This window comes from Patella vulgata, chromosome 7, assembly GCF_932274485.2.
Source record: "Patella vulgata chromosome 7, xgPatVulg1.2, whole genome shotgun sequence".
NCBI lineage: Eukaryota > Metazoa > Mollusca > Gastropoda > Patellidae > Patella > Patella vulgata.
The window spans coordinates 51,734,649-51,762,585 of record NC_065885.2 but is presented as its reverse complement, the minus strand read 5'-3'; the positions used below and the strand labels follow the sequence as shown (position 1 = coordinate 51,762,585).

Sequence of the window (27,937 nt, the reverse complement as noted above, 5' to 3'; positions counted from 1 at the left end):
ATGTTCTTGGAACTTGTCAGGAACTTGTCATTGTCATCCCCTGGCCTTCATCTAGAGAAGCCAATTGATTTTCAACAATATCCGATAATGACTGCCAGAGGTATGGCTCCTAATCACTTTGAAAAGTTGTGAAGGATGATCTAGAGATTAAAGTTATTATCATATCAATTGACTTTAAATTTATGCAAGAGTACAAAGTATAATAGAACGATACTTATTAACAGTACCTGTACAGTATAAATAAACTAGTGTGGAATAAACATAATCATATTTTTTTTTCTTTTTAATTTCAGACATCCTCAATATGATCCGTTGAAAGAAAGAAACTTGACATTATGTCTAAATTATTTTACTAAATTAGGATAACGGAATAAGCAGTTCTACATCTTTAAACATCATGAATCAGAACGGGGATAATACTGCGGGTTTAGTCAATGGACAAGTAACAAATTCATTTGTAGAAACTGATTCAGACATAGTATTTATGGGAGAATCTCCAGGTTTCCTTAGTCCCCCACCTTCTGTAGCTCCTCCTCCTGTTTCATTAAATGGTCAGAATGTAAACCAAAGACAGAATTTTCAACATCCTAATCAGACTTATCCTAATAACTATGAAACTATTAATAATAGAACGCCCAGTAAACAGAAACATAATGTGCCTAACCAATCACCTGTTCCTGTTCTACAAGTACGGAATTTTACACCGATCACAGTACCTAGAACACTCCAACAGCCTAGAATGAATACTTCACCAAATGTTAAACAAATCCCCCGCTCACCCTCCTTTCGACAGCAAGGACAAATATCCCCTAATTCTTCAAAACCATTTCGATACATCAATCAGTCACCAGTTAGAAATCATCCTGTGGCACCGGTTCAGTCAGTAACATGTAGATACCAGATAACCAATTCACCAAGCTACAAGATTACCAACCGTGATGCGCCTACAGAATCTCCCCTAAGCCCAAACAGTGATACTAAGCTTGAATCAATCAAGACCAATACTACAGTTAGTTCAGGTTATAAGGACCCAGGTGAAATAGGTTTGATTCAAAGTGCTGAAGAGCTTTGGGATAAAATGAAGAGTGGAAATTCAAATTCTAATGAATCTGTGAAAATAAAAAATGAGAAGATTGCAAACATCCCCAACGAGATAATTCCAGATCTTATTGTAATAGAGCCAGACATTACAGTTGAAAAAGTAAAATCTGATGATGAAGAAACAGAGACATCAGATGAAAAAGACCCTGAAAAATCAGATGAAAAATCTCTGAACTGTGAAGCCGATTTATTAAAAAGAAGATCTAAAAAAAGAAAGAAGCAGCAGAATACAGACTCTGAGAAAAGTGATTCTACCGGAGATAATAATACTGTGTTAGAAGATGGTTCCATGCATAGCAGAGAGAATTCCAATGATGGGAGCATTCAATCGTCAGAATCAAAGAAAAGGCGTGGACGACCAAAGAAAAAACATCCAGAAATTTACATCGAAAATCTGGAAACAGGGGAGGGTTCACCATTATCTGATATAGTTGAAAATAATATAACTCCTCTTTCAATTCAATCATCTGCTTTTCCTGTACCTGATGTTGATAAAACTGATCAAGACTATACACCTGGTTCCAAAAAACGTGTGAGACCAAAATTCAAACAAACACCTCATATCAAGCCTGGTTTTGTTGAAGCAAATCAAAATCCTAGTGATAATAGGGAAGCTCTGGATAGTGCGGGACTAAAAGAAGCCATTGCTAATAAGAGACAATCAAATGCAAAAGATGTTTGTAATGCAGAGACTTCAAGCATACTCGAAATAGATAAAAAAATCAGTGATAATGATACGGTTACAACAAAACCTTTAGCACTAAGAATCCACCATAAAAAAATGTCTGAGGAGAAACGTTTTAAAACATTCAAAAGTTTATCAGCTAGCGTTCGGAGAGCAAAACTTCATTCAAGACGCACGCGTAGCACAAAGACAATAACGTCCCCAGAACAGGGTAACTCACCTTTGAGATCTGGAAAAAAAGTTAACAAAAGAAATAATGTTGGTAGTGCGGTAAAAAGACGTGGACGATCAAAACAGAGTCCTAAAGCAGATAAAGAAAAGAAACCAGAATCTGTCAGTGATTCTTTACTTCCAGAAGTAAAAATAAAGGTACCTGTTAAGGCAGATACAGCTGTTGCTAGCACTTCTAAGTTAGAACCAAAATATACGCCAAAACGGAGAGAAAGAACAACATCAGAACTAAGCATAAGCAGTCAAGAAAAAGTAAGTGGGTACAAAAAAAAAAAGTGTAGTAATTTACTGTTCTGCACAGGAACTAAAAATTTTATATGGACTAAGTTGTCTTACTTATTAATATAAATATAATTGTAATATTCCAATATTTCAGTTCACCTAATTTTAGGGATAGAACATCCATTGACATTGCAAGAAGGGAAATAAATGGAGGTCTGAGTCCGCATCATACATAGGATTACTCCGATTGGATGGCAATTTAATGACAGTGTAACAGCACCTGCCCTTGTAGTAGACTCTTGCATGTTAAATACATTGTATTCAGGCAATGTCTCCTTTGCAAGTGCTATTATTTAGCAGACGATGTCACTTGACATAGCACTTGCAATTATTTAGTAGACTATGACACTCAACAGGTCGATGAGCTGATTGGAGTTTGATTAAACATAGGACTATTGTAACTTTATATAAAAATAATGAATTTATTTTTTTCAGAAATCTCCTGTTGATAAAAAGAAAGGTGTTGTCAAAAATATTGGTGCTGGTAAGAAATAAGTTTTTTGATCAGCTTAAAGATACATTTAGTAAGAGTAAGAAAGAACTGGCCATTCTTGCTATGATAGTTCAAAAATAGATAATGCAAAATGAATATATTGAAAATTTCATTCAAATTACTCTAGTTTGAGTAAAGATATTAACCATTGAAGGTTTAACAAGATATGTGCACTAATTGTAACCACCGTACTTGTCGTTCGAAGCTTAGTCTCACTTCACCATTTTAAGATTAAATCATTAAATGGCTGAACCGTTCTAATCTACTTAAAATCAGACCTATCCAATGGCATAGAGGGTCTTGTCATGTTAATTAATGTCTAATTAATAGTTTATATCACACTTAAGGCCTCAAGAAAGACCTGCAATAGGCAGATTTAACTCTTGTATGTCTGTTTAACATATGATTTTATCCACTTTATTTTTGTCAAATAGGATTCCGTTATGTACCAGTAATTTAGGTGCAAATTGCATATCTATGCCTGTGAATACCTCCAGACCATGTAAAGATAGATGGGACAACTTTATATAAAAATACTTTTTGCTATTTGACTACTGAATAGATTTAGTTTGCTTAGATTTTAGCATAAGAAAGTAGAAATTGAGTATGACTATGATATTTCAAATGACCAGGAACATTATAAGTACAAACACACATTGTATAAAACACAGTAAGAGCCCACAATAAATTGATATTGCAGAGATTATTGCAAACTATTGACCACTGGTGTGCTAATGTCAAATAGCAACCAGCTTATGCATAATAATGGAACCTATGTAAATATTTATAATATTAAACTGGCTCTGGTTGTAATAGTCTCCCCCACCCCCCATCCCGCCAAAATGGTTTTAGCAACAAATATATATTTATTGGTAGTTCAGATATATTTTCGACTCAGTATTTATACATTTCACATTTATTATTTGGATTTTGTGGATTACACTCTTGATAATGTTCTTTTCTCCTTTATTTTTTATTGTAGTTATATCAGGTTTATTTGGAGATGGTTTTATGTCTATGGCTGATTCAAATGGTTTTGTCGTTAATGTGAGATTAGATGTAGAAAAGAAACCTCCCTCCCCAGTTCATGTACCAGTAACAAGGTAGTATTATTACATGTATATATATATTTATGATTTTATCAAGAAATAAATGTCTTTCATCAATCTGAATACCTTATTTCCAGACACACAATCAGTTTGACAATATTCGTCAAGGAAATATATGAATTGATTGTAAAAAGCTTTATTTCCACTGACATTAATCCAATGAAATATCAGTAAATAGAATGAAATACTAGTAAATGGACTGAAATACTAGTAAATGGAATGAAATACTAGTTAATGGAATTAATTACTAGTAAATGGAATGAAATACTAGTAAATTAATTAGATAATATATTACGATTGACAATATGACATCAATGAAATAGTTGCCAATATGATTACAAAGATCATAAAGTAAACAAATAGATTTTCATGTAATCATTCGAAACCATAGAGCTTGTCTCGTCACTAATTGAATTAATGCATCATATTAACCCAATTCACTACTTTGTTTTGACCTAAACTGAAGAAGTTTAGCTGCTTTATGACAAGTTTTGGTTAATGTTGATTAATATTTTATTTTCAGAAAACGTACAATAGAACAGAAAACGGCAGAAAGTGATCCAGCCTGTCTTTCAACAAGTATGTTTAAAAATCGCCCTAGTGATCAAAAGGAAAAGGGCCCACGAACTGGTAAAAAATATAAACAAGCTGAAAACGGTGATCCAGACTTTTTTACTAATGCTGAACTGTGTAACATATTAAAAAATCGAATATCTGCTCATCCACATATTGATAGTGAAATGAAGGCTGCCGTAATAGACAGTATACAATATGCTAAGAAGTTACTGGACAGTTGAAGACTACTCTATGTATATTAGGTGTATATATTTATCATTGTGGTGATTCATTGTAACTTGTATAATATATCATACTTCTTCATTATAAATATAGTTTAACCCTTTAGTTACCAAACATATAGTTTAACCCTTCAGTTACCGAACTCAAAACTTGCAAATGGCATCAGATTATCAAAACTTCTTTACAGTGATGTTATAACACCATGGTATATTTTTATGGACACATAACTTCTAAGCAAAACCAAATATTACATGTTCTGTTTATTTCGTAGAAAACCGATTTATAAATTGTAGGTATTTCTGTTAACTTCATTTCAATTTGGGAAGCACAAGTAATAAAAAAAGGCAATATTTAACTGAATATAACAACCTTTTTACACATGCTAAATTCAATGCAGATTCACTGCCAAATTATGAATAGCAATGCGGTGAAAATAACAGTTGAATACGTTCATAAGACATCTAACTCACTGTACACACATTCGTACAGTTACTATTTTAGCCTTTTGGTGATGGAAAACATGCTTCTAGTCATGATCAGTAACTGGTCGTCCTGACAATTTGCTAATTTATGATGTGATAAGTAGGCAACAGAGCATACCCTTTCGTACCTATTGGGTTTGATAAGTAAACATATTATTTTGCCTTTAAGTCAAAATGAAAATTTTAATAAGGTGAAATTAAAGTGACACCTCTCTATATATAGCTCTGTTTCATTTAAGTGGGTTTCAGCAGGGTCAAAATAGTTCATTGTTATATATGAAATTCTCACTGATATAACAAAATGGTGGGTTAGAAGCACAGTAATAAACATGTGGCTATCTAGAATTCAATCTGATTAAAACTATTTAATTTTATTTTTTATTGTTTAAAATTTTATTTTGCTGGTCTTTTCTACACTAGGATCTGGAGAAGTTGTTATATAACACCTGTACTAGATGATGTGAGGGATTAGCCAATGAAATGGTCTGTTGTGGCGAGGTTTTGGCATGAGGTGCACGGAATTTTGGGAAACCACTAGAAACATCAACGCTGATTGATTAATCAATGTCTGACGTCATAAGTTCAAAAGTCGCTCATATGACACCTGACGAGACCTTACACTACAACTGGTCAGATCTTCATGTAGTGTAGGCCATCAAAAGTATAATCGACAACCATTATGACTTTTTGAAGTTATGCCACTATATTGCTGACAATACCGAAAAAGATGTAACCCAATAGATTAAAAGAGCTCTTTTTTGCCATATTTGTGAGCGTCATTTTAACACAAAACTGTCATAGAGAATTTGCCACATTTGTTTATTTACAAGATCAAATAAGTTATCTCATGTAAACTTTATCAAATAAATGTTGCATAGAATGTGTGTTAAATATTTCCATTCACATTGGATATTTTTCAATGTTATTGGAGATGTGACAAAGAAAATATGCTTTGTAACTTTAGCTCATTACAGCACAAGGAAAAGTTCGTTATATTTAGTTCTTTGGAAAAAAAAACATAAATCCATACATATTTGAAATGAATAATTATTGATCCAATATATTACAGTTGATTTATTAAATATTTTTATAGGGAATCATATTTTAAAAATTCAAAAAACATCTGAAAAGGGAAATTAAGACAATGGATTTCACATTTTCCAAAATTTTGTATTTTCTAGGTCTTGAAAGATAAATAATATTTTAATACAAGATAATGTTTACTATTAAATACATAAGATAAACTGTCTTCTTGGCGATAAATTTATAGATAATCAGAAAATAAAATTATTATTCTATCAGTCTAGTAAATGCATCCAACTAGTTTAATTTAAACAACCTTGATTCCAGGCAATTTTTCGTATTTTTTTTTAAGCATGCAGATAATAAGAAAGGAATATTTGCATAAGGAATAATGGAGACCATTTAAATGTTATTTAAGCTTCTTAATTTGTTTTTTAATAATTCACAAGTACTTCTTGGGAGGAATTGCATTCATTTGTTTACATATTTACGCAACTCTACATACATGTATTTACAGGTATTTTTAAGTTAAGAATTTACTCAACTTTCAATCACTGTTTATGAGAAATATCTTTGATCCAGAAACACAAAGCTTTGCACATAGTTTCTTATTAATGTATTTGATACATTAAAACAACAAATATTTTATAAAGAACTATACTTGAGTTAAAATAAAGTGAACAATTTTGAGTAAATTCTTAGCCTAAGTCTGAGAATCCTTTGTTAACTTTGGGCCTGCTCTCTAGAATAATGCAATGGAGTATTCTAAGTGTCAATCTTGTCATATCATTGTATCTTCCACAGTGTATTGAGTGATTACTGACCCCGTGAAATATGGTATAAAAGATATTTTCAGAATATTTCTAGTTTTCCACATATTTGTCTTTAAAAATGACTTTATTTGATTTGCCCAGAGTTCATAGGCAAAAATTTATGGAATCTTGCTTTGTTTCAATCATTATATTCTTAAAATTGATATAAGGTGTATTCCAATTTCAGGGCTAAATATCTCAGCTATTTATTAAGATCAATGTGTAGTCCTATGTCACACACCAATTAAACTAGATTTATTTGATTTTGTGAATAGCTGGTTGCATTTTATTTAGTTTGTCATCCCAAGTTCATTTTGATGAAATTAGTGTGAGTACCTGTAATCAAAAATCAGAAATAATAGGTCTAGTTTTATTATATAAATGCCAAAATATTGAATCATTTCATCAAGTATGCAATAAATGAAAATATCTTTTTACATTCATTACTGACAGGTTTTAAACTTTCACCTACATGTATGGAATTTTTTAAAATTGATTATATTCTCTTCATTAGATCATTCATATTTCCAATTGTATGTGAAATCAATTTCATTTCCACATTTTTCAAACCTCAAATGTAGATGGTTATTGAGTGTATAGTGATTTCAAAAATCAAAGATATAATATTTTGAAGGAGATAAATTATACATCAGTTCAGTTTTATGAACCATAAGCTAAAGTGCCTGAAGCTTATTTTTTTTTACTGTTTTTTTTCTATAATATTTTATTCTACAGCTGTTAACTTGTATGTTGTTATGCTGGGTTTACATTCATGTTGTATTACCTCTATATTTGTTAACTCATCTGGCAAAAGAGTTGGTTATATATATATATATATATAGTAAAGGCAGGGGGACAACACTATACACAAACAAAACCGAAAAGACAAGCCTGCAGATAAGACACACTACATAGACATTGAAAACAATAAACAACAAATATCAGATCATTTGAACTAATCCGGCTGTAAGTGTCCACTGCGCCTCTATGTCGTTGTTTCAATTTGATTACTACATGAAGCATTTATCAACCAAAGGTTCTTTAGAATAAATATGTAGGTAGTTGCCATTCAAGATATTTTTTTTTTTTTTTTTTGTGAATAATATTTTATTTCAGATATCTGAAGTGGGTTGAGGAACAGACTAAGCCTATGTAAAACCCACTCTCCAATTTAAGGCAGGTGTTCTTTAATGCAAATATTGACCTTAATTTGTTTTAGTAAATCAACAGACTTTGTGAATATTTACCACAGTTATTCATTTGATGGGTATATTGACACTGTTCTATTGTTTTCCCCATCTTCATTAGCCCAGTCAGAGAAGAACAGTAGGACGTTAAACCCCATTTCATTTCATTTCTATTGTTTTTATAGTCCACATTTAATCATGGTATTATATCACATATACATGTACAGGAAAAGGTTTTCATATTCTTTTAAAGCAAAATCTTCATTAAACTTTGGCCTCATTAGTATGGTAAATTTTTGAGATTTCTTTTCCCAACTTGTTGGGATCTGGAGATTAACTTTTCAAACCATCAAATCGTAATAAATAATACAAACATCTTAGATGACTAAACATGCTGGTGAGCATGTGTTGTTTTGCATGTGAGCATGTGTTGTTTTTCATGGCAACAACAGATGTTTCATTTTGTTTTGGGTCCATGCATTAAGTTGAGCAATGAAAATAAATGTTGGTAATAATTTAACTCCCTGTACTTCCAAAACAATACCGGTACATGTATTTAAAAATCATAAATCTCTATGAAGAAATTCTCATTTTCAGTGATATTTGCCTAAGCAGCGTACTACTTTTTTTCTAAAGATGCTTTGCTGATTTTATGTGCTGTAAATATATGCTGTAAATAGTTGTATCGATGTACCGTGATCACCAGTATGGATTTCTATTTATACATTTAATATATTTTATTCTATGTAAGAAGTTTTTCGTACTATAATTACAAGTTCTATGAAAATACTGCAGCACAGGCACACCTCTATTGATTTTTTATTTTCTGAAATTTATACTGGCTGAACAATAATTTATTTCTATCCACCAACAACTGTAGCCAAAATGGCACTTAATTTATGTTTTGTTGTTTAGTGTTTAGTGTTGTCTAGATTATCGTATTATAAAGAACACATTTAATGAGGCTTTAATTAAAGGTTTTGTCCTGGTATATATATCATGATAAATAACCTGTTTACATTAAATTTAGACTACAAATTAGGCCACACCAATTTGATTTTCTATTCTTCTGGGACTTAAAAATTTGAAACTAAAAGCTTTTGAACAGCACAACCAAGTACTTTTGTTTAAATAAGCCTTTTTTCTGAATAAATATGAAATTTTTTTTTACAGGTTTTCCCAAAGAATAGAAAATCCAATTATCTGTATTTTCTTCATTAATTATGTGGTTTCATATAGCAGTATTTTCCCCCATACATTATTTGAGGGGGGTTGGATGGCCGAATGGTTAGCACTCGCGCGCAGTATCATACGGTCTGTCATTGAGTCAACTAGCGGGGTTTCGATTCCCCGGTTGTACGTGACAAGGAGTAGGGTCACCTGTCCAACCTCGTGGGTTTTCTTCAGGTCCTTCGGTTTCCACCCACTGCTAAAGACCCCTACGCGCACGCGAATTATAGAAATACAATTGAACCATGTGTTAGTCCCGAAATGACCTAGTTTGTGTCGAGTGGACGTTAAACCCTATTTCTCTCTCTCTCTCTCACATTATCTTGAGTCTTCACAGCTGAGTTACACTGATTTTACTGAAATTCTTGTGAGAAATAATGCGGCTGCAATTTGAAATGTATTTTATTTATCTGACTTTAATCTGGACATTTACTGACAGAAAAATCAACATTCCATATAGATTATACAGCTTTACTTTACAGTGAAATGTAGACTCAAAGTCTGTAATATATGTGATTGCTAGAGGTGGACACAAATGCCATACAACACTGCAGCATCAAGGAGATAAACCCCTGAATCCTCTTTGTGTTATATACTTCCATCAACGCATTCTTATTACTCATGCCCTTATGGCACGTTCTCAGAGTTCAGGTTCAGACTTGACCCTGGCTTTTTAAAAGCATCGGTGGTTCGTTTAAGAGATCATGAAAACATCATTCTCTTGTATGGTTATAAAAGTGTTACATTTTCATTGAGTCTATTTAAGATTGCTAATTTTGATATTGTAATTTGATTTTTATACACCTTTTTACTTAAACAGTTGTTTAAAAAACAGCTTTAAATCTTATTTCAATTTTCCAGTCTTTTTAAGCTGGAGTAAAGTTTCACTGTACCACCTATTTATGTATATAATTATGACAAAGCACAAATTACCATGAAGAGAAATTGTTTCTCTGTCCTGTATATAACTGTACTGTTTATTTGTAAAATTAACAGTAGTATTTAAAAAATTAAAATGCCAATTTGTTTCATTTTCCTTTATTAAAGATACATTATGGGAGATAAGATAAAGAGATGGCAGTTCTCGCTATAATAGTTAAAAACTAGATAGTGTAAAGGTAATTTGCTGAAAATTTCAGTCAAATTGATCCACTATGAGCCGAGAAAGAAGCGTGTGAAATTTTTGCATAGTCTCGGTCATCATTACTAAAATCATTAATATAAACAGCATAGTCTCGATTATCCACTTTTATTGATTTAATTATCAATAGCCGTTAGCGGCATATAGGAATCTAATCCAGCCAACATCAAAACCTAGCCTTGTCATCGAGAGTTCATTATGGTCTGGATAAGTTAATTAATGTCTAATTGATAATTTAGATAACATTTCAGGCCTAAAGAAAGACTTGTAATAAGCAGATTTTGCTCTTGCATAATGCATGTTTAAGTAGCAATTCAAAATATGTACAATTGTCCATACGTTTATTTGATTCTGCTGTATACCCACAATTTTGTCCCTCTATCTATAAAACCTCAAAACATATAGTACCAGTACATGATGTATCTGTAACACCCCAAAATTTAGTACTTCCTGTTATCTAACACCCCAAACTTAGTACTTCATGAGGTATCAGTAACACCCCAAAACTTAGTACTTCATATATCTGTAATTCCCCAAAACTTAGTACTTCCTTTATCTGTAACGCCCCAAAACTTATTAGTACTTCATATATCTGGAGCTGACCCAAAATAGTGCTACATGTATGAAAGATGTTATTATAAGTTATTCATTGCAGATTTAACTTCAACCCTTGCTCCCCATGCCACAATTTTAATGATTTGTGTTAAAAACACTTAACCACAATATAACAAATTTTTCTAATAAAACTAACTATTACCCATAATTAATTCTAAATATCAGTGTCAGTTATTAATTGCATATCCACTCCTGAGTGAGAGTTTTCCACAAAAAAAACCCCAACCACATCTGTATTGTATATGTACTATCAACCGGGATCTTATTCACAAAAAGATAAAACTAAATATTTTAAGGATACATACTTTTCATTGGATGAATGTTAAAATCATAGCACAAACTTTTGTTCTTAAGGTTGCGTCCCTAATATAATATAATCAAGCTTTTGTGAATAATCTGTTTTTCTAAAAATGAAGATCAAAATATACTCTTCAAAAAGAGTAGGGGATATTCTGAAACAATATAAAACTGCAGAAATGCACTGCTGTTTTTATTAGAGGTAACCAGTGTATGTTAATAACAAGCCAATTGCCTACACATGAACAGTTCATATGGGCGGCTTATCTGACGGCCCCATTTCACTCTCAAAGAGATACACCTCGAAAGTGAAAATGGACGTTTTTGATTTTTGTCTTAATAATGAGTAATTGCTCCACCAATCCTCAGACATTCAGCAATTTGTTGTGGCATGCTCCTAATCAACCCTTCCTTGAAGTGTCAAATTTCACAATGAACCCCTCCCACGTGTATGGCGCTATTGCGTGTCGCATGTGCAGCTCAGTGGTTCTGTTGGGGCGATAAGTTCTTCATCTGTGAATATACTCTCAAAGCATGTCAAGTGTCCATGACTATTTATCATATCACAACCTGCATAGGTATTTTCATTTCAATATCTCCTACTTTTTTTTTGAAGAGTATATATTTATTCAGTTGTACTTCTTTTAGTTCAGAAAAAATTCAACATACATAATAAGAGAACTTTATTTTCAACTGACAAAATAAAACACAGAGTAAAGAAATACTGGAATTCACAATGTCATGGATTATATAAACCTCACCACTGAACAATATACAGTAAAATCAACAATTCAATAACAATATGGCCATCAGATTGATCATGTACAACAATATTTAATACATATATTTTATTTTTAAATGAATGACAAGATTAGATTCATGGGTATTATATCACATAAAACTAATGCACCTTGGTCAGATTTTTGTTGTTAAGCACTGTATTCTGTGATAGTTATTCTGACATTATGCCACATAAAATACAATTTCCAAAAATTTGAAAAAAACTATTATTTAACTCTGTTAAACTGAATGGAATTTGTTTTAATGGTTGAAATTAAAATATTTTCAGTAGAAAGATGATCTACCATTAATAAATTATATTAATAGCACGTTGTTTTACTATGCATACATTGTAACATTTGCAAGCACAGACTAACCATTCAATAGAATTCAAATGTATGACAAAAATTGTGAGAGCTCAGGAGTTTGAAGAATGATAGTATGTGAAAGACATGACACAATGAAAGTGGTATATGAATAAATGTTGATGATTAATTATGTTCTCTATACGGTCAATGAGCTGTAATTCAGTTTATCCACAGATTTAAGTGCTCAGAGGTTACAGGGAAATACAATATAGTCATGTGTAAATATATTAAATTATGTTCAACACAACTGGAATGCATTTTCTTTGTTAAAAATGAATGCATGTAACACAAAAGTATAAATATTATTCAATAAAAAAAAAATTCACAGATCAAAATCACAACTACAAATGATTCAACTTCCAGGAAAAAAAAAGTTCCAAAGCAGAGATATACAACACAACACCATGTCGACAGTTATCATCTGAGAGTTTGCAAAAAACAATATGGAATTTATTTGATTGGTTAAAAAAATAAATAAACACTGGTAATAATTTTGAATCCTACTCCAGTTTAATTAGGAATGTTTCAAGTTATTTCCAACAAAATCATGGGTGTGTTCAAAGACATTGGACTTCCTGGAAATATAAAACAAATAAATAAATGGCAGACATGTTAAATAATATAAATACCTGAAATAAAGAAATTCTATACAACATATAAACTGGCGAAAAACGTAAATCAATAGAACATGTATTTATTGAGGTGTTAAACAGAGCAGACACACACAATATTAAATACTAGAGATCCTGTACATATATAAATCTATAGACATTTTGATATAAATAATAGCTGAACAAAAGAATGAATACTTGAAATTGAGTTTAAGGTCCCACTTTCTGTACCAAGTGGCAATAGAACACTAACATTGTGCCTGCACTGAAAAAAGGTTAGGCTATGTTGTTTATAGAATGTAGAAGCTTAGAGGTATAAAATGACATGATGGAATCAAAAATACTTAGTGATTATGAAATCTAACCATTTTTGTCCTTACCCCAAGTACAAAACAAAGAACACATATCTCTAATTTACTTAAGTCCTTTCAATTATCTTGTCCATATAGAAACAAAAATATACTGAGCTCAAATTTGAGTATCTTTTATAATTCATGGATTTCTATAAAAATTTGTAAAAATTATGCACATACTTTAAAATGATATTAGACACAATTATTACAGATATTATATCGAACTGACATGTGACATAATAAATACAGCTTTACACCAATACTCTTTATCATAGCAATCAATAAATACTGATTTTTATATTATAAAAGTTGAAAGGATTTTATTTACATTCTAGATAAATAAATCAAGAAATTTTGTTGGTTTTCTGTTGAAATTACTGCCAAACTACAGATATAGAAATGAGGTGTAACAGAGTATAGATAAAGAACCTAAACAAAACCTATGTTTAGGCTAGCAACACAATGCGTTGTCAAGTCTGGAAATCAATGACTGAACATGTGATCATAATTTAAAGACCACTCAGACACTCACATACCATTCGGCAAACCTCGACAGATTCTACGCATCTAATCTCGGCTGTATGACGAATTCCGCCATATTGGAACTATTTTAAAGGTCCCGGATGAAAAATGGCTGCGCCCATGGAGATTTCTGTGGAGAGTGTATTATATCAACAAACGTCAAGTTTGGCATTGGGTTTGGGGAATTACCAGGGAATTATATCAAACCAGCAGCCTTAAGACAATATCTCTGCTCGTTTAGTTATATACACTCGACGCTATTTTGGGACTTTTTTGTAAAAGCGGCACGTTTTCCTGTTAAAGTAAACCGGTAGCCGCATCGCAAATGTATGGGCGTAGGTACATATCAATTACTATCATACAGCCGAGGTTAGATGTAGGGTTCTGGGATCTGCCGAGGTTTGCCGAGTGACTCACATACCCCTGCAAAACTATAAATTTATGACTTGTGTATTTAATAGGAGAACAAGGCCTGAAAATAGATGTTTCTTGAAATTACTCTTTTAATTTTAACAATAATAGCTACTTAATTACCATCTAATTAAGACTGTCACTGATTACAGTTGATGATACTGCCGATTTTCTTCTAAATATTTTATTAATAATTAATAGGTCAGAAATGCATTTTGAAACTGATGCAACTTGTATATTTAGTTATATTTAACATAATAATTTCATAAATATGAGATATACAGACATAATGCTTTGTGCCATACAAATTAAACAATGAACTAAAATTCCCAAAGTAACTTTATATTATATTACTTCCCCTGTAAAGTGGGGGCAACATTAATACACTGGTAGCATAAGATTTACCTGGGAGAGATTTGCTTGAGTAAAATGTGTTCCTATTTTTTATTGTAGAAATATTATTAAACAGATAATTTGTGAATCAAATTAAAACATTTGCACACTGAATAAGGAACCATTTTTAACAGTATACAACATATCAGCATATGTACAAATACAAGACTATCTTTATAGATCTCAATATGAAGCATGAGTATATAAAAATAAACAAAAAACACATTGGAAATGAACAAGAACCTACAATAGGTTCAAATGTTCTTGAGCAGGGACGCCCAACCTTTTTCTTCATAAACAAAAAGACTTTGTCATTGGAAATGAACAAGAACCCATGATTGGTTAGAATGTTCTTGAACAGGGGTGCCCAATGTTTGTGGTTCTGTTATTAGTGTTAACCGCTTACAACTTTCAAAAGTAAATTTTCCTCCACCCTTTTTTCACCCTATACGAGTTTACACTTCTATCATAATAAAGCAACTGACTAAGGGAAATATTAAAATATTGTTTTTAACATATGTTCAAATAACAACAACAATAACACATTATAATGTTATTTCATTTATATTTTTCTGAAGTCTCAGACTTTTTGATATTATAATTGGAATAAATAATATGTACAAATCCAAAATTAAGCAAATTTACCCTAGTTTGGGGAGCCTTGTTCTATAAAGTATACATTGGAAATGAACAATGGAATGTTAAACAAGTGAACTGACAATTCTATTAAATATATTATCACTGCCATGGTCTCTGTAAAGCAATATAATGATAAACAATATAGGCTACTACAGTTACTTCTAAATAAACTTGACTAGAGAACACATTATAAGCTTACAACATTTTAATATTATGATTTAGTTGTTTCTTGTCCATTGAAAAATCTTGATCATTATCATCTTCTGTTGATTTGCTTTTATTCCTTTAAGTTAAAGGCACTTTTTCATGCACTCTGACAGCTACAAAGGGGTTGTCATCGTCCTGTTAAAATAAACAAGCCGAATTGAAAAAGTAATTAGATGACACACATTTTTTAATTGTATATTTATCTTTTTATTAAGCATCAAACATTTTGCTTATCAGAGCTAAATGTGAGCAGAAAATGCACTGATTCAAAGTTGTTCAATTCCAAAGTCTCGACCAATCAAATTGCTCATCATCAAACTTAGTCAAGGTATTGATGTAATGATACAAGCCAAGTTTCAGCATTCTCATTCAATTAGAATCAAAGTTGTAGATCTCAAAGTCTCGACCAATCAAACTGCTCATCATCGAACTTAGTCAAGGCATTGATGTACTGAAACTATACCGAGTTTGATGTAATGAAACTATACACTAAGTTTCACCACTCTCACTCAATTGAAATCAAAGTTATCATGTACCAAAACATTGACGCAGAATATGTTAATTATTGAACTTAGTCAAGGTACTGATGTAATGAATATGAAACTATAGGAAATGCCAATTATCGAAATTAGTCAAGGTATTGATGTTATGATATATGCAAAGTTTCACCATTCTCATTCAATTAGAAACAAAGTTGTTAACCTGAGCCGAAAATGCTCATTATCGAGCTTAGTCAAGATATTGATGTAATGAAACTATACGCCAAGTTTCATCACTCTAACCTGACACAAAGCATCGGCCAATCAAATTGCATACCTCTGCTTAGCCTAAGCAGGAAATGGTCATCATCGAACTCAGTCAAGACATACACCTAATAAACACCTACACCAAACTTGAAAATTCTAGCTCAAGTAGAAGCTGAGTTATTGTGTCCTAAAAAGTGTGACAGACAGACAGACGAACAGACACATTTTAATAGTCCCATGCTTTCTTCGAAAGGCGGGGACAATAAATATCATATGAAGAATCATTTGTCAACAGATGATGTTACTCCACATTCTATTGAATGAAATTTATCCACAATCTTTGTTTCAACCGAAACAGTTCAGAATCCGAATTATTTTTTAATACCGATAAAAGCGGTTTTACAGATATTGTGTCAAAATAGGTTGTTCCAATATATATAATTAACCTTCATGGAACACATCTTTATATAAATCAGCTACTATTTAATTAACAATGACAAAACTATGTCACCCAACCGATTCACTTATCAACACTGACTTAGGATAACCCAATAACTCAAATAATAGAATTATAGCCATAGGAGAGGAAAAATTAAGAATAAAAATGAAATCCTTCCTATCAATTCACAAAAGATCATTTCACAGTTGTTGAGCTGAAAGTCAGAGTCCAGCAATATCAACAACTATACAGAAAACTGCAATTCAATTAATAATAATAATGGCAAAATCCTTCAAACAAATACTGATATAGTATCAAACATAAAATTGATCATTTAGGCCATTAAAAAAAATATCCTGGTTCTCAGATACAGATACTTTTGTGTCACTGAAAAGTAAATGTGCTGCATAAAAACAATCTCATTAACTACCTCATGTACATATTTTTCCCTTAGTTACAGAAAGCAAACATTTGAAGTGCATCCAACCTGATAAATATTACTGACAATCATGAATGGCACTAGAGATAATCATACATTCCTATAAATGACATGATGAGATAAATGTATTGCCTTGAAATGTGATGTGAAAATTCATTTAGTCCAGTAGTGACTTGATCCTTTGTCAAATAAAAACACCAAAGTAAACCTGACCCTGCCCCCCCAATCAAATTTTTTGGAAGGATTGTCTGAAAACCAGAATATTATTTTTGTATGGTCTTATGTTGATCATTTATGATATATATATAAATAGATGTTACAAATACATAGTAACAACTCTGACCTCATGCATCGATAAGATGCAAGTAAAAAGAAATTAAACCATGGTTTTATTTTCTTTAACTTCATTTCAAAAGAGATTTTTGAAGTGTGAAATGACCTTTTATCATGCATGCAAAGATGGTTATAAGAAAATTAAATCAGTATAGTAGAGATAAAACAAATGCCAACAAGAAATTGGAAATTCATCTATGCAAACTACAAAAGACATTATTTTTTTTAAAAGTTCAACACTCTTTGCTGATCGATTTGAAAAATTAGATTTTCCCCAGTAGACCTTATTAGTAATATAAATGATACAGAATGTTATCATAAATTTCACTTACATAATTCAATTTATATGTATGAGATTAAAGTTCAAAAAAAAAAATAATTAATATGCTTTTAACTTTTAACAATTAAAATTAAATATGCATCAAAACCATTCCTTTTTCAAATCTGTTAAAATTAACATAGAACTTAAAACAAATTAAAAGACATAACAAATAATTTGCTCCATTTTTTCTGAATCATAAGTCTAATTTAGTACTTCAAAAAAAAACAAAACCACCTGTTCTACCTTTTTGATCCTTTTTTTACAATCAAATTTAACAAGTCTTTAGAACTGAAGAAGAATATATTTAAGATTCAACATTATATAAGTTTGTTTTCATCAAAGTAAAATTTGAAGGATATCACATTCCAGATAATTGAGATAAGTAGAAATGCAATCCATCACCATGATGTAAAATAAAAAAGTTCACCTAGAAACGTAAAATATTCTTTACCAGTTACTTACAGAAAACATAGCATCTTCTTCACTCTACAATTTATATACAATAATATTTATAGTCCCTTACATTTATACTTTATATACTTGAGTTTAACTCTACAGTCTCTGTATTTTTAACAACAGTTATACTCAATTCCATGGCAGGTTCTACAGGTTCGTATCATGTCTTTTAATCCATGTGAACCAACAGAGCAGCAAATTAAAGTTTTCCCGATTGAAACGACCATATATGGTAATTCTTATCAAACACATTTTGTGATTCTCAGATAACAGAGTATTTTTTAACAGATTTGTCTGGAATATATTATGCTTTCACTGGAGATCTCTAAATTTTACTTAAAGGTAATGAAAATAATTTACCTTACTACTACCACCTCCCATTTTAATTCTTAGTTTTTGGAAGAGTTTCACACCCTTGCTTTCCGAGAAATGAACGGCTTCATCATCATCTTCATCATCTAAACCACATGATTCAGCAGCTGGTAATTCGCCTTCTCTTCCACCTGCAGTCTCTACAAGTTTCATGTAACGATATTCTAACCTGAAATAGAAAATAACTTATGCAATCCTCAATATATAACGATGTATCATTAACTCTAGATCCGATTAGACACATAACTGTACTTTCAAAACATTCATTCTACCCAATTTTCTAAGACTATATGTAATAGAACATTTTAGATGAATAATTGCATAAAATTAGTAGTAGTAGATGCTAGAGCCACCTTTAGAGAGAGAGAGTCTGGTCAACTAATGTCTCAATATTGACCGTATAGCAAAATGGCTTTTTTTGTCTAATCTTAGTGCTATTATGTACAGTTCTTGTGTGCAACAGATGTGTGTGGATGGGTGTGTGTAGGGGGGGGGGGGGAGGAGGAGAGAACGAGAGAGAGAGAGCTTCCCAATTTCAATCACATTCACAATCTCTAAAAGCCAAATTATGACTGGAAAGATAACTCCACAAAATGTGTTTGAAATTTTGATAGGGTTCTTCCTTTATAAACTTATGAATAATCCCACTGGCTTCATCGGGGTCTTCCCCGCCCACATATATTATGTGGTATCAACCAGCATGATCCTGTGAATGTTTCAGGCTATGATAATATATGGAGGTCAAGATCATTTAGTATTTAACACAGCCAAAAATAAATGTTGGGCTGTGCCGGCAGACAAACTGTTTTAATGCAATTAACGGTTATTATGGTAATTAAGTTTAATAATAGTAACAATTGATGTAAGCTAGCAGGAAAGGAAGATGGCAAGTAAGCAGATCTGAGGCGAAGCCGGGTAGCGAGCTAGTATTCTATAAAGAAATCGATCCTGTATCAAATGATTTTATAAGTCTGAATGTAAATGGGGAGATCACTATGAAATTTTGAATTTTGACAGGGCTTTTATATGATCAATTGAGCAATCCCTGCAAATTTGAAGAAATAAAGATAGGACAATATAGATAAATTCAAGTATTTTAATATTTTATCAATTAATTTAGAGAAAACTTACTTCTTGTTTCTCTTCCAGCAGTAGACAAGTAAAATCATCAGTAATAAACCAACACCTATTGCTGCTGGTATAGATATTTGAATCTAAAAATATACCAATTTCTTGATTAGCATATTTCAATTAAATCCACTAAATACACATCCTTGTAATTATAATCCACACAGAATACATGTATCTTAGTGGTCAAATCAAAGTCATCATGATCAAATTTTGGTGAACTTTCAGATTTCTGGAAACTATAAATCTTTCATATTAGTTTATTTCCTTTTTTAAAATATTACTTGATTCTGTTGTATAAACATTAGTTGATTTCATTGTATTAATATTAGTATATATTCCATAATAGACATAAAAGAAATCACATTCCATTATTTGACACTGAAAATTCAGTTCCAAAAGCCTTGAACAACTATTTAAATTCCAACATTCAATTATTTGTGCAAGAACAAATGTATCTTCTTGATTATTAACTGAAATGTGACATACCACTAATGGGATGGTTGTGCATTTTTGTTTCATCTTCTTTGGTTTTGTAACACTTGGTAACAAACAATCTCTGAAAGCATCGGTTATTTACAAATCAGTTCCTTAAGCATTAAAAATTCAAAGAACAAACTTTCAATACAATATGATTATATACCATTTTGAGTTAAAGAAACAACATGACCATCAGTACATCAATCATGATACACATTCATCATGACCATCAGTATATCATGATAAACCATCATACCCATTCAACATGACCATCAGTATATCAATCATGATAAACTTTGAACACGACCATCAGAGAATAGCAATCATGATACACATTCATTTTAATTATAACCATCAATCATAAAAATCACAAGTGTATATATCAAGTAAAGGAAACATGACAATGATCAGATCATCCATATATCAATCACAATAAATATTCATTATGACCATCAGTACATATATCAATCTTAAGAAATTTTCATCATGACCATATATCAATGCATGTTTATGCATGTTTCATTTATAATAATTGGTAGATATTTTCTTATATAGTTTGGGCTGCACTTTACAACTTGATATTATCGGTCTTTACTTGACACTCACTGAGAGAATCTTATTTCAGACTGTCCAAGAGTATATCCCCATTTAAAGATTTGTTTAACTTACTTAGGAGGATAATAATGAATCGTCTGTTCTCCATTAATACATTCACCATTAACAATCTCATAATCTTCATCACGACATAATGGACAAGCATGCTGAGTGTGCCATAAGAAATGGAAATTACAGCCATCACATGTTCCATCTGAACATTTAGGTGGTAACTCTATTTGACCTTGCTGTTTCTTATCTACCTCACATCTTACACTAATAATAGTCTGACGACCATCAGGACAGGCAGCTGTAGCACTGAAATAAATCATTTTTCAAAAATGAAATGCTGAACCTGTAAATTGATCACTGTTAAAGATGCATTATGTAAGATTTAGATGAAGAGCTATAAAAAAAATGGATATATTGAAAATATCCGTCAAATTACTTTATTCCGACCATGGTTACGAGTGTTTGAAGTTCGACATGAAATAGCTGATTATAATAATAAACCAAGTCTTGATTGTCAGTCCTTTTATTAGGTGGCATGCATATTAACGTTTAACAAAGATATGGTGTATATAGTCTAATCCACTCTATATCTCATCCATTCATTGATTTAACGTGTTGATTATTGGCTTGTCATGTAAATAAATGTCTAAATAATAATTAATATAACATTTGAATCCCTAAAAAGACCTGTTATAGGCAGATTTAGCTCTTACATAGTACATCTTTAATGGAAAACATGAGTGAGCAAAGTGTTTAATAAAATATAGTGAAGAAACAATGTCTATTAGAGTAGAAAATGCAAAGCCTTTATTAGGGTAAAACCTCTTAAACATCAGCACAATATTATATATTACATACTCATATATGTACCTGTTCCATTATGATCTGTTCTATTATTTGTCATATGGGTTGAAAAATTAACCCATTAAAAGCAAATCATAAAAAATTTATTACTAAGATAGTTTTATCAGATTACAGACTGTCACAGCTCACTGATCACAGAAGATTAATGAATAGACTGAGAGACTTTGTAATCATCTTTTTCATTTTACCTTTCAGCTCTATAATAGAAGTGAATATCATTCTGCATCTTATCAACACTGAAGCCTTCTTCTTCATACTGTTTCTTTAAACTAGCATTATTTATTATTTTTACAAGATGATCACCAATACTGAATAAGAAATGAAAAATAATTCTTTATACAAAAATTCAAACAAATTTCAAAAGAAGTGAAATGCCATTATTAGTCCTACATGTACATATTAAGCCATATTTCTGTGCATAATCAGCAGATCAATAGTAAACATGTAGACTACCTCACATATTTTTTTAAAGCAGAGGTAAGAAGCATTACCAACTCAGTCAATAGCCACTGCAATGCTACAATAGATAACAACTATGGGTAATTGTTTCAATGGTCTACCAAGTTCAATTTCCAGCTAGTAAAATAGTCAATACATATTGCATTGTTATACTTTCATTCTTCTTTTAAAATTCTTCTATAGCCAAGCGGCCCCTTTTTACTGACCGCGGAGCCGAGACGCGGGGGCCGGGGGCTTTCAGCCGTGAAAATTTTGAAAAATGAACCCCAAATATGCGATTTGGTGGCATATCTGATTATAATCTCTGTCAAATAGTATATCTCATAAATCAATTAATTTAGGCCAAAATCCCTACCTGCAAGTAATTTACAATCATCAACCTGTGAAATCATCATATCGAAATATTATGCAGGATTCCGAATTCCGGCCCACACCCGGCCCAGAAAGTCTATTATATCAGCAACTTCCAGACTCCAGTGATGGTGTGGCGGTCCGTTAAAGACACCGGCAACATACAACATGATCATCATCACTCCATGACCGGTCCAATACCCCCCCCCCCCCCATATAATGTTCAGCAGAAAAGGTTTTTTTAGACGAATTGGACAAAATTATTTTTTTCAGTTTTTTGTCTGACCGGCCCCCTGGTACTGTTAGACTGTTATATTATTATTTACTGTTAACATACCTGACTGGCTGGGTTGATACAACAGAATTTTGAACAGAATCTTTCTCTGGAACCAAAGTAGATCTACAGATCATTCCTGATACTTTACTTGGAATGTTCAACATCTGTAAAATAGAGACAAACATACATTATAACAATGGTTGGTCATTAACAGATCTATCAATAGATGTAAAAATATATTTCTTTTGTTTGTAGGAAAATCTAAAACATATACCAGTAACATAATCTAACACACTATATTTTACACATATATAGAAAATATTAAATTCTCAAGAACATTAAATGTGAATTTATTTGTGTATCCCATTGAAGAGAAATAAAATCATTGTGTTTCTGGACACCAATTATACACAGCAGCTTTGTGATAGCAGGCAAAGAAATCATAGTAAGCAGTGATTTATAAAATAGCTCAAAACATCTTGAGCAATCGAAGGGTTTCTGTGACAGGGACATAACTTCTGTACAACTGCACAATTTTGAATTTTAATAGGATGTCTCAATGTAAATAGCCGATTACTTCAAGTAAGATCAAATAAAAATGTTCAAATATTATGATCTACTCAAGCAAATTCGAATAAAAAAGCTGTCAAAACTCTGACAATGCAGAATGTTTACAAGGTTTTAGTGACGGGCAATATGTGCATCTTAATTTTAATTAAGCTCCTCTTTATGGCTAGTCAAAAAATCATAGCATGTTTCAAATAATATCAGCGCCAGACAATTTCAAAAGATTTTGTTCTTATAATAACAAGAAAAACTTCTCAGCAGGCTTGAAAAGATTGCAAAAACCTGTTGAGCATTTACATGAATAGTGAACTGACAGACCGATTGACAGGGTTGACAACAATATACTCTCATATTAAATGTGATCGTATATACCAACAAAAAAAAGAAGAGAAAAATAGAGTAAAATCATAAAATATACATAGGATAAAATAAACACGGAAATCTATTCTTGAAAATTAGAAAATAATACAGAAAATTAGAAGAAAAAATTAAGTTATAAGTCAATCCCTTCAATAAGACAGTCAAAATGTTTTTTGAAAAATTGTTTTTAAGTAACCAGCCACCAACATCTATAAACCTACAGTCTGCTGAGTCATAACTTCAAATTCCTCAGATTTCGTCGCTTTTTCACCCTTAAAATATATTTTTTTGTTGTTAAAATATTTCACAAAATTGCAAAGTTGTTTAAGCTGAAAGCTAAACATCAAAATACCACCCATTATGATCTTAGAACTAGTCTTCGGTACATACATCATACGTCTTTTATATTGTGTCAACCTGAATTTGAGGAAAAGAGTTTCACTATATCCATCTTTGGTTTGCCAAATTTGAGTTGTGTTACCTAAATCTCTATATTTATTTTGTTAGTTTAAAATTACCCAACACAGTTTTCTCATGATCACAATGCAAATGGAAATAAAACACTCTTCAACTATGATCTAGTATAATTTTAATATATGCCTAAAAGATACATTAATATAACTTACATCTTCATCTTGTGCAGTAACATTATTAACACAGGTTGGTAATGTATTAGTATTATGACCACATAGACTAATATTAAAACCATGGTAATAGGTTGTACCACTAGATGTAAATAATCTTGTACCAGTTACAAACTGTAGACTGAAAATCATAACATTAACTCTATATATTATATTGTGTTAGAAACATCACCCAGACAGGTTTCAGTTGGAATTCTCATAGCTTGAATATTATTATAGTGTTTCTTTCATTAACTACATATTTCAGATTGTACAGATTGTATAATTCATTCTAAGATGCGGCCTCCCAGACGTAGACTGTCAAACTTTTTGCGAAATATATTAAATATATCATACCGATCTAGTGCTGATAAGTCGTAAGATTTGCCCTGATTATCAACTATCTTACAATCAGATTCACAGTGATGTCCATTAACAGCTTTCATTCCATCACCACATTTGTGGCAGGCTTTAATTCCCCAGGGATCACTACTGGACATAACAGTACCATGTGGACAGGGTGTACATGTTGTAGATATAGGATCTATATAATGTCCATCAGGACATGGAATACACCTACAATAAAATATACAATATAACTGTAATCAAACATAACAACAAACATTACAAAAAAAGCAATAGCAAGAGATGGCATTATGGGACTAACAGTGGGAGGTAAAAAGGAGGACGCCCCAAAAAAACAGGAGCTTAGACAGGTGACCCTACTCCGTGCCACGTACAAGTGCGAGATCAAAACCACACCATTTGACTTAATGGCAGACTTTATGATCTAAAGAGCACATGTTAGAACATTCATAACTTATCAATCTGCAATGAAAACAACTGATTAAAGATTATGCTCAATAAGAAAGAATACAAACATCCAGAAAAGAAATTTCCAGGCTAAAAATTCCCCACATTAATTCATTCTATTGCTTGAAACAAAACTACATGATAAATCTTTACAAACTGATAGCCATAGCATAGGATGTACAATACCTGTATATAATTAAATGTCTTACCCATCCTTTTGTAAACCTCTAGGACATGCTTTACATGCAGTAGCTCCACCTGATAGTGTATTAGTAACATCTATTGAATATATTCTAGCCACATTATTTAAATAATCTTTTGTTTTATCCTCTTCTACAAAATCCCAATCAACAGGTTGAAAAGCCCAGGTGAATGTCTGGGAATAGTTATGTCGCAGTTCATATCTAAAATTATATAAACAAACATTAAGTTTATAAAAAGCACAACAAGTTGAAATTGTTTTTTGGGAAGGCCCTAATAATATGTAACTGTTGAAATTTTGAAAAACAAAAAAAGTTTATGCATAACCACCCTCTCCCCCCAAATAAAATAATATTTTTTGTCTAAAAAGGAGGTGCATAAATTTAAAATCCTATCTTTTTTTATACATTAGAAGATTATTCTCAATGGAGAAGGATATATCAGTCCCCGTGTTGTCTTCAAAATATAAAAGCTATATCAATAAACTTACACAAAAGGAGTTTTAATTGTTGAACCTTGCCAGCTTTTAACAATAGTATTTCTTCCGGACTCATTCTGTAAATAAACAGTCATCATTACCATATTTATCATTCACAACAAAAAATCTTCCATCATCCTTCATAAATAATGTTATTATATACACGATATTACAACTAAAATTCAGCACCAACATTATAATAAGCTACAGATTTTGGTACTTTGGACATTTCTGTACTTCTGAACTTTGGAAATTAACAGGAGAATTTAAATTGAAATTTAGTTTATTTTATTGTTCATAATGTCTTTACTTAATAAAGAGATAAAAAAAGGTATTTGAATATTAACGAACTGTACTAAAGAGATAAAAAAAGGTATTTGAATATTAACGAACTGTACTTACAGAAAGAAAAACAAGTTCACAATCTCCAACACATTCAATATCAAACATGAAGGAGATTTTACCAAGTACTGTAGCTTTGCCATCAACACTACCAGGATGGCCTCTTAAACCAGATATTTGCATGGTTAATATAATAAATATCTCTTTATCGCGACCAAAGTTAGTTCTAATATGATCTCCAGCAGTCAACCAGCCAACTTGTTTAGAACATTGAGTAGCTGTAAATTTAAAAAGAGATGATTAATTTTCTTAATACAATATGTTCATTTGTTATTGTATGAAAACTGTTATTTACATTTAAAATATAAGATATATTATGGCCACAAGGATAAGAATATAATCTCTATGAATGGGGTTATTCCTGTTTCTTTCATCAGATATAATATGTATTTTATTTAGTACAAGCAATATTAACAGTATTATACCACAAACATTTCTCCCATTCTTGTGGTTTCTTAGCTAGTGCTAACACTAATACTAGAATATAAATAATTGTTCAAGACTATTTGAACCGATTATTTACTATTCATTATCAATTAAACTGATGAAATTTGATCTGCTTTTGTCTCCAATTAAATATTTACTAATAATAATTAAATGAAAACATCTAATTTCACAAGAAATTATATTGATTTAAAAGATTTACAGAATCAAAATTAATCAGTTCAATTGAATAAAACATTCTAATAGTCTTTATTATTTTTAAAAAAGGAATAGAACTTAGTAGAGATAATAATTACCTGTCATAGATAGACAAGATGATGTTACATTAGGAGGCATAGTGTTCCACCATCTATAATCTATACTATATAATGGAGATGTTGATACAGGACATTGACTGCATTCTTCTTTACCATCAGAGTGCGTATCAGCAGAACAAAACTCACAGTGTGAACCATTAACTAGATGCATACCAGGATTACATGGTGGACAATCTTCTGGTTTACCATCTGCTGGTATTGTAACCGAGTTAGGATCTTGAGGATTACAAATCTGAGGTTTAACCCAACTGTATGATTTCATTGTCTGTAAAAAAAACCCAATTAATTGTCAAATTAAATATTACACCCATTATTAAATTGCAAAACAAATGCTTTTAAAATATAATTTAACAAAATTTGACCAAAAAAAAGATATTGAAATTCTTTACATTTAAAATAAAACATTTGTAAGTGGTTTTGAAAGCAAAGAATCAACCCTTGAACAAATCAGTACCTCTCTGCCAACATCAGTAGTAGCATGTACACAGAGAAAAAGTAGATACTCAATGATTTCAGTAACTCACCCTCCCACACAATGAATTAGGCAATATATTTCAAACATTATAATAAGCTTATAAACAGCCTACCTTTTTATTGGTACAAGGTGACTGGTGTTCAAAGTAATCTGATTCCACACATGCTGGTTTCTTTAAACATTGACTGGATCCTGGTACTAAAATAATACAAAAA

General features: G+C 31.4%; 2 protein-coding genes across 7 annotated transcripts in view; one reads left to right on the top strand and one right to left on the bottom strand.

Moving 5' to 3' along the window:
• The first annotated feature begins 297 nt into the window (after positions 1-297).
• LOC126828562 (uncharacterized) lies at positions 298-11,206 on the top strand. Of its 2 annotated transcripts, XM_050558407.2 has the most exons (5): positions 298-2,269; positions 2,735-2,783; positions 3,775-3,895; positions 4,425-4,719; positions 5,602-11,206. In XM_050558407.2, the coding sequence occupies exons 1-4, from the start codon at positions 398-400 to the stop codon at positions 4,696-4,698; spliced, it is 2,316 nt and encodes a 771-aa protein (XP_050414364.1). In that variant the 5' UTR covers positions 298-397; the 3' UTR covers positions 4,699-4,719; positions 5,602-11,206. The 2 variants fall into 2 exon arrangements, with proteins under 2 accessions (XP_050414364.1, XP_050414363.1); XM_050558406.2 differs by having other exon boundaries at positions 4,425-11,205.
• A 948-nt stretch (positions 11,207-12,154) lies between these two features.
• Positions 12,155-27,937, bottom strand: part of LOC126828561 (endosome/lysosome-associated apoptosis and autophagy regulator family member 2) — a 34,976-nt gene continuing 19,193 nt past the window's right edge. The window contains exons 8-23 of one of the 5 annotated variants that reach the window (XM_050558404.2): positions 27,835-27,920; positions 27,227-27,512; positions 26,487-26,704; positions 26,097-26,161; positions 25,615-25,809; positions 24,950-25,168; positions 24,596-24,734; positions 24,191-24,241; positions 23,103-23,206; positions 22,144-22,263; positions 21,155-21,397; positions 20,495-20,564; positions 20,009-20,091; positions 18,866-19,046; positions 18,477-18,535; positions 12,155-15,905 (exon numbers count right to left, since the gene is read on the bottom strand). In XM_050558404.2, the coding sequence (XP_050414361.1) occupies positions 18,497-18,535; positions 18,866-19,046; positions 20,009-20,091; positions 20,495-20,564; positions 21,155-21,397; positions 22,144-22,263; positions 23,103-23,206; positions 24,191-24,241; positions 24,596-24,734; positions 24,950-25,168; positions 25,615-25,809; positions 26,097-26,161; positions 26,487-26,704; positions 27,227-27,512; positions 27,835-27,920 (2,099 nt within the window). In that variant the 3' untranslated portion in view covers positions 12,155-15,905; positions 18,477-18,496. The remainder of the gene's footprint in view (positions 15,906-18,476; positions 18,536-18,865; positions 19,047-20,008; positions 20,092-20,494; positions 20,565-21,154; positions 21,398-22,143; positions 22,264-23,102; positions 23,207-24,190; positions 24,242-24,595; positions 24,735-24,949; positions 25,169-25,614; positions 25,810-26,096; positions 26,162-26,486; positions 26,705-27,226; positions 27,513-27,834; positions 27,921-27,937) is intronic. The other 4 variants (XM_050558403.2, XM_050558401.2, XM_050558402.2 and 1 more) reach the window with 4 other exon arrangements.

Excerpts from the sequence above, each read along its gene's own strand:
- LOC126828562 (XM_050558407.2), top strand. The coding sequence starts at position 398 with ATGAATCAGAACGGGGATAATACTGCGGGTTTAGTCAATGGACAAGTA. Across the intron at positions 2,784-3,774 it reads TGTCAAAAATATTGGTGCTG|TTATATCAGGTTTATTTGGA; the intron begins GTAAGAAATAAG and ends TTTTTATTGTAG. Across the intron at positions 3,896-4,424 it reads GTTCATGTACCAGTAACAAG|AAAACGTACAATAGAACAGA; the intron begins GTAGTATTATTA and ends TTTTATTTTCAG.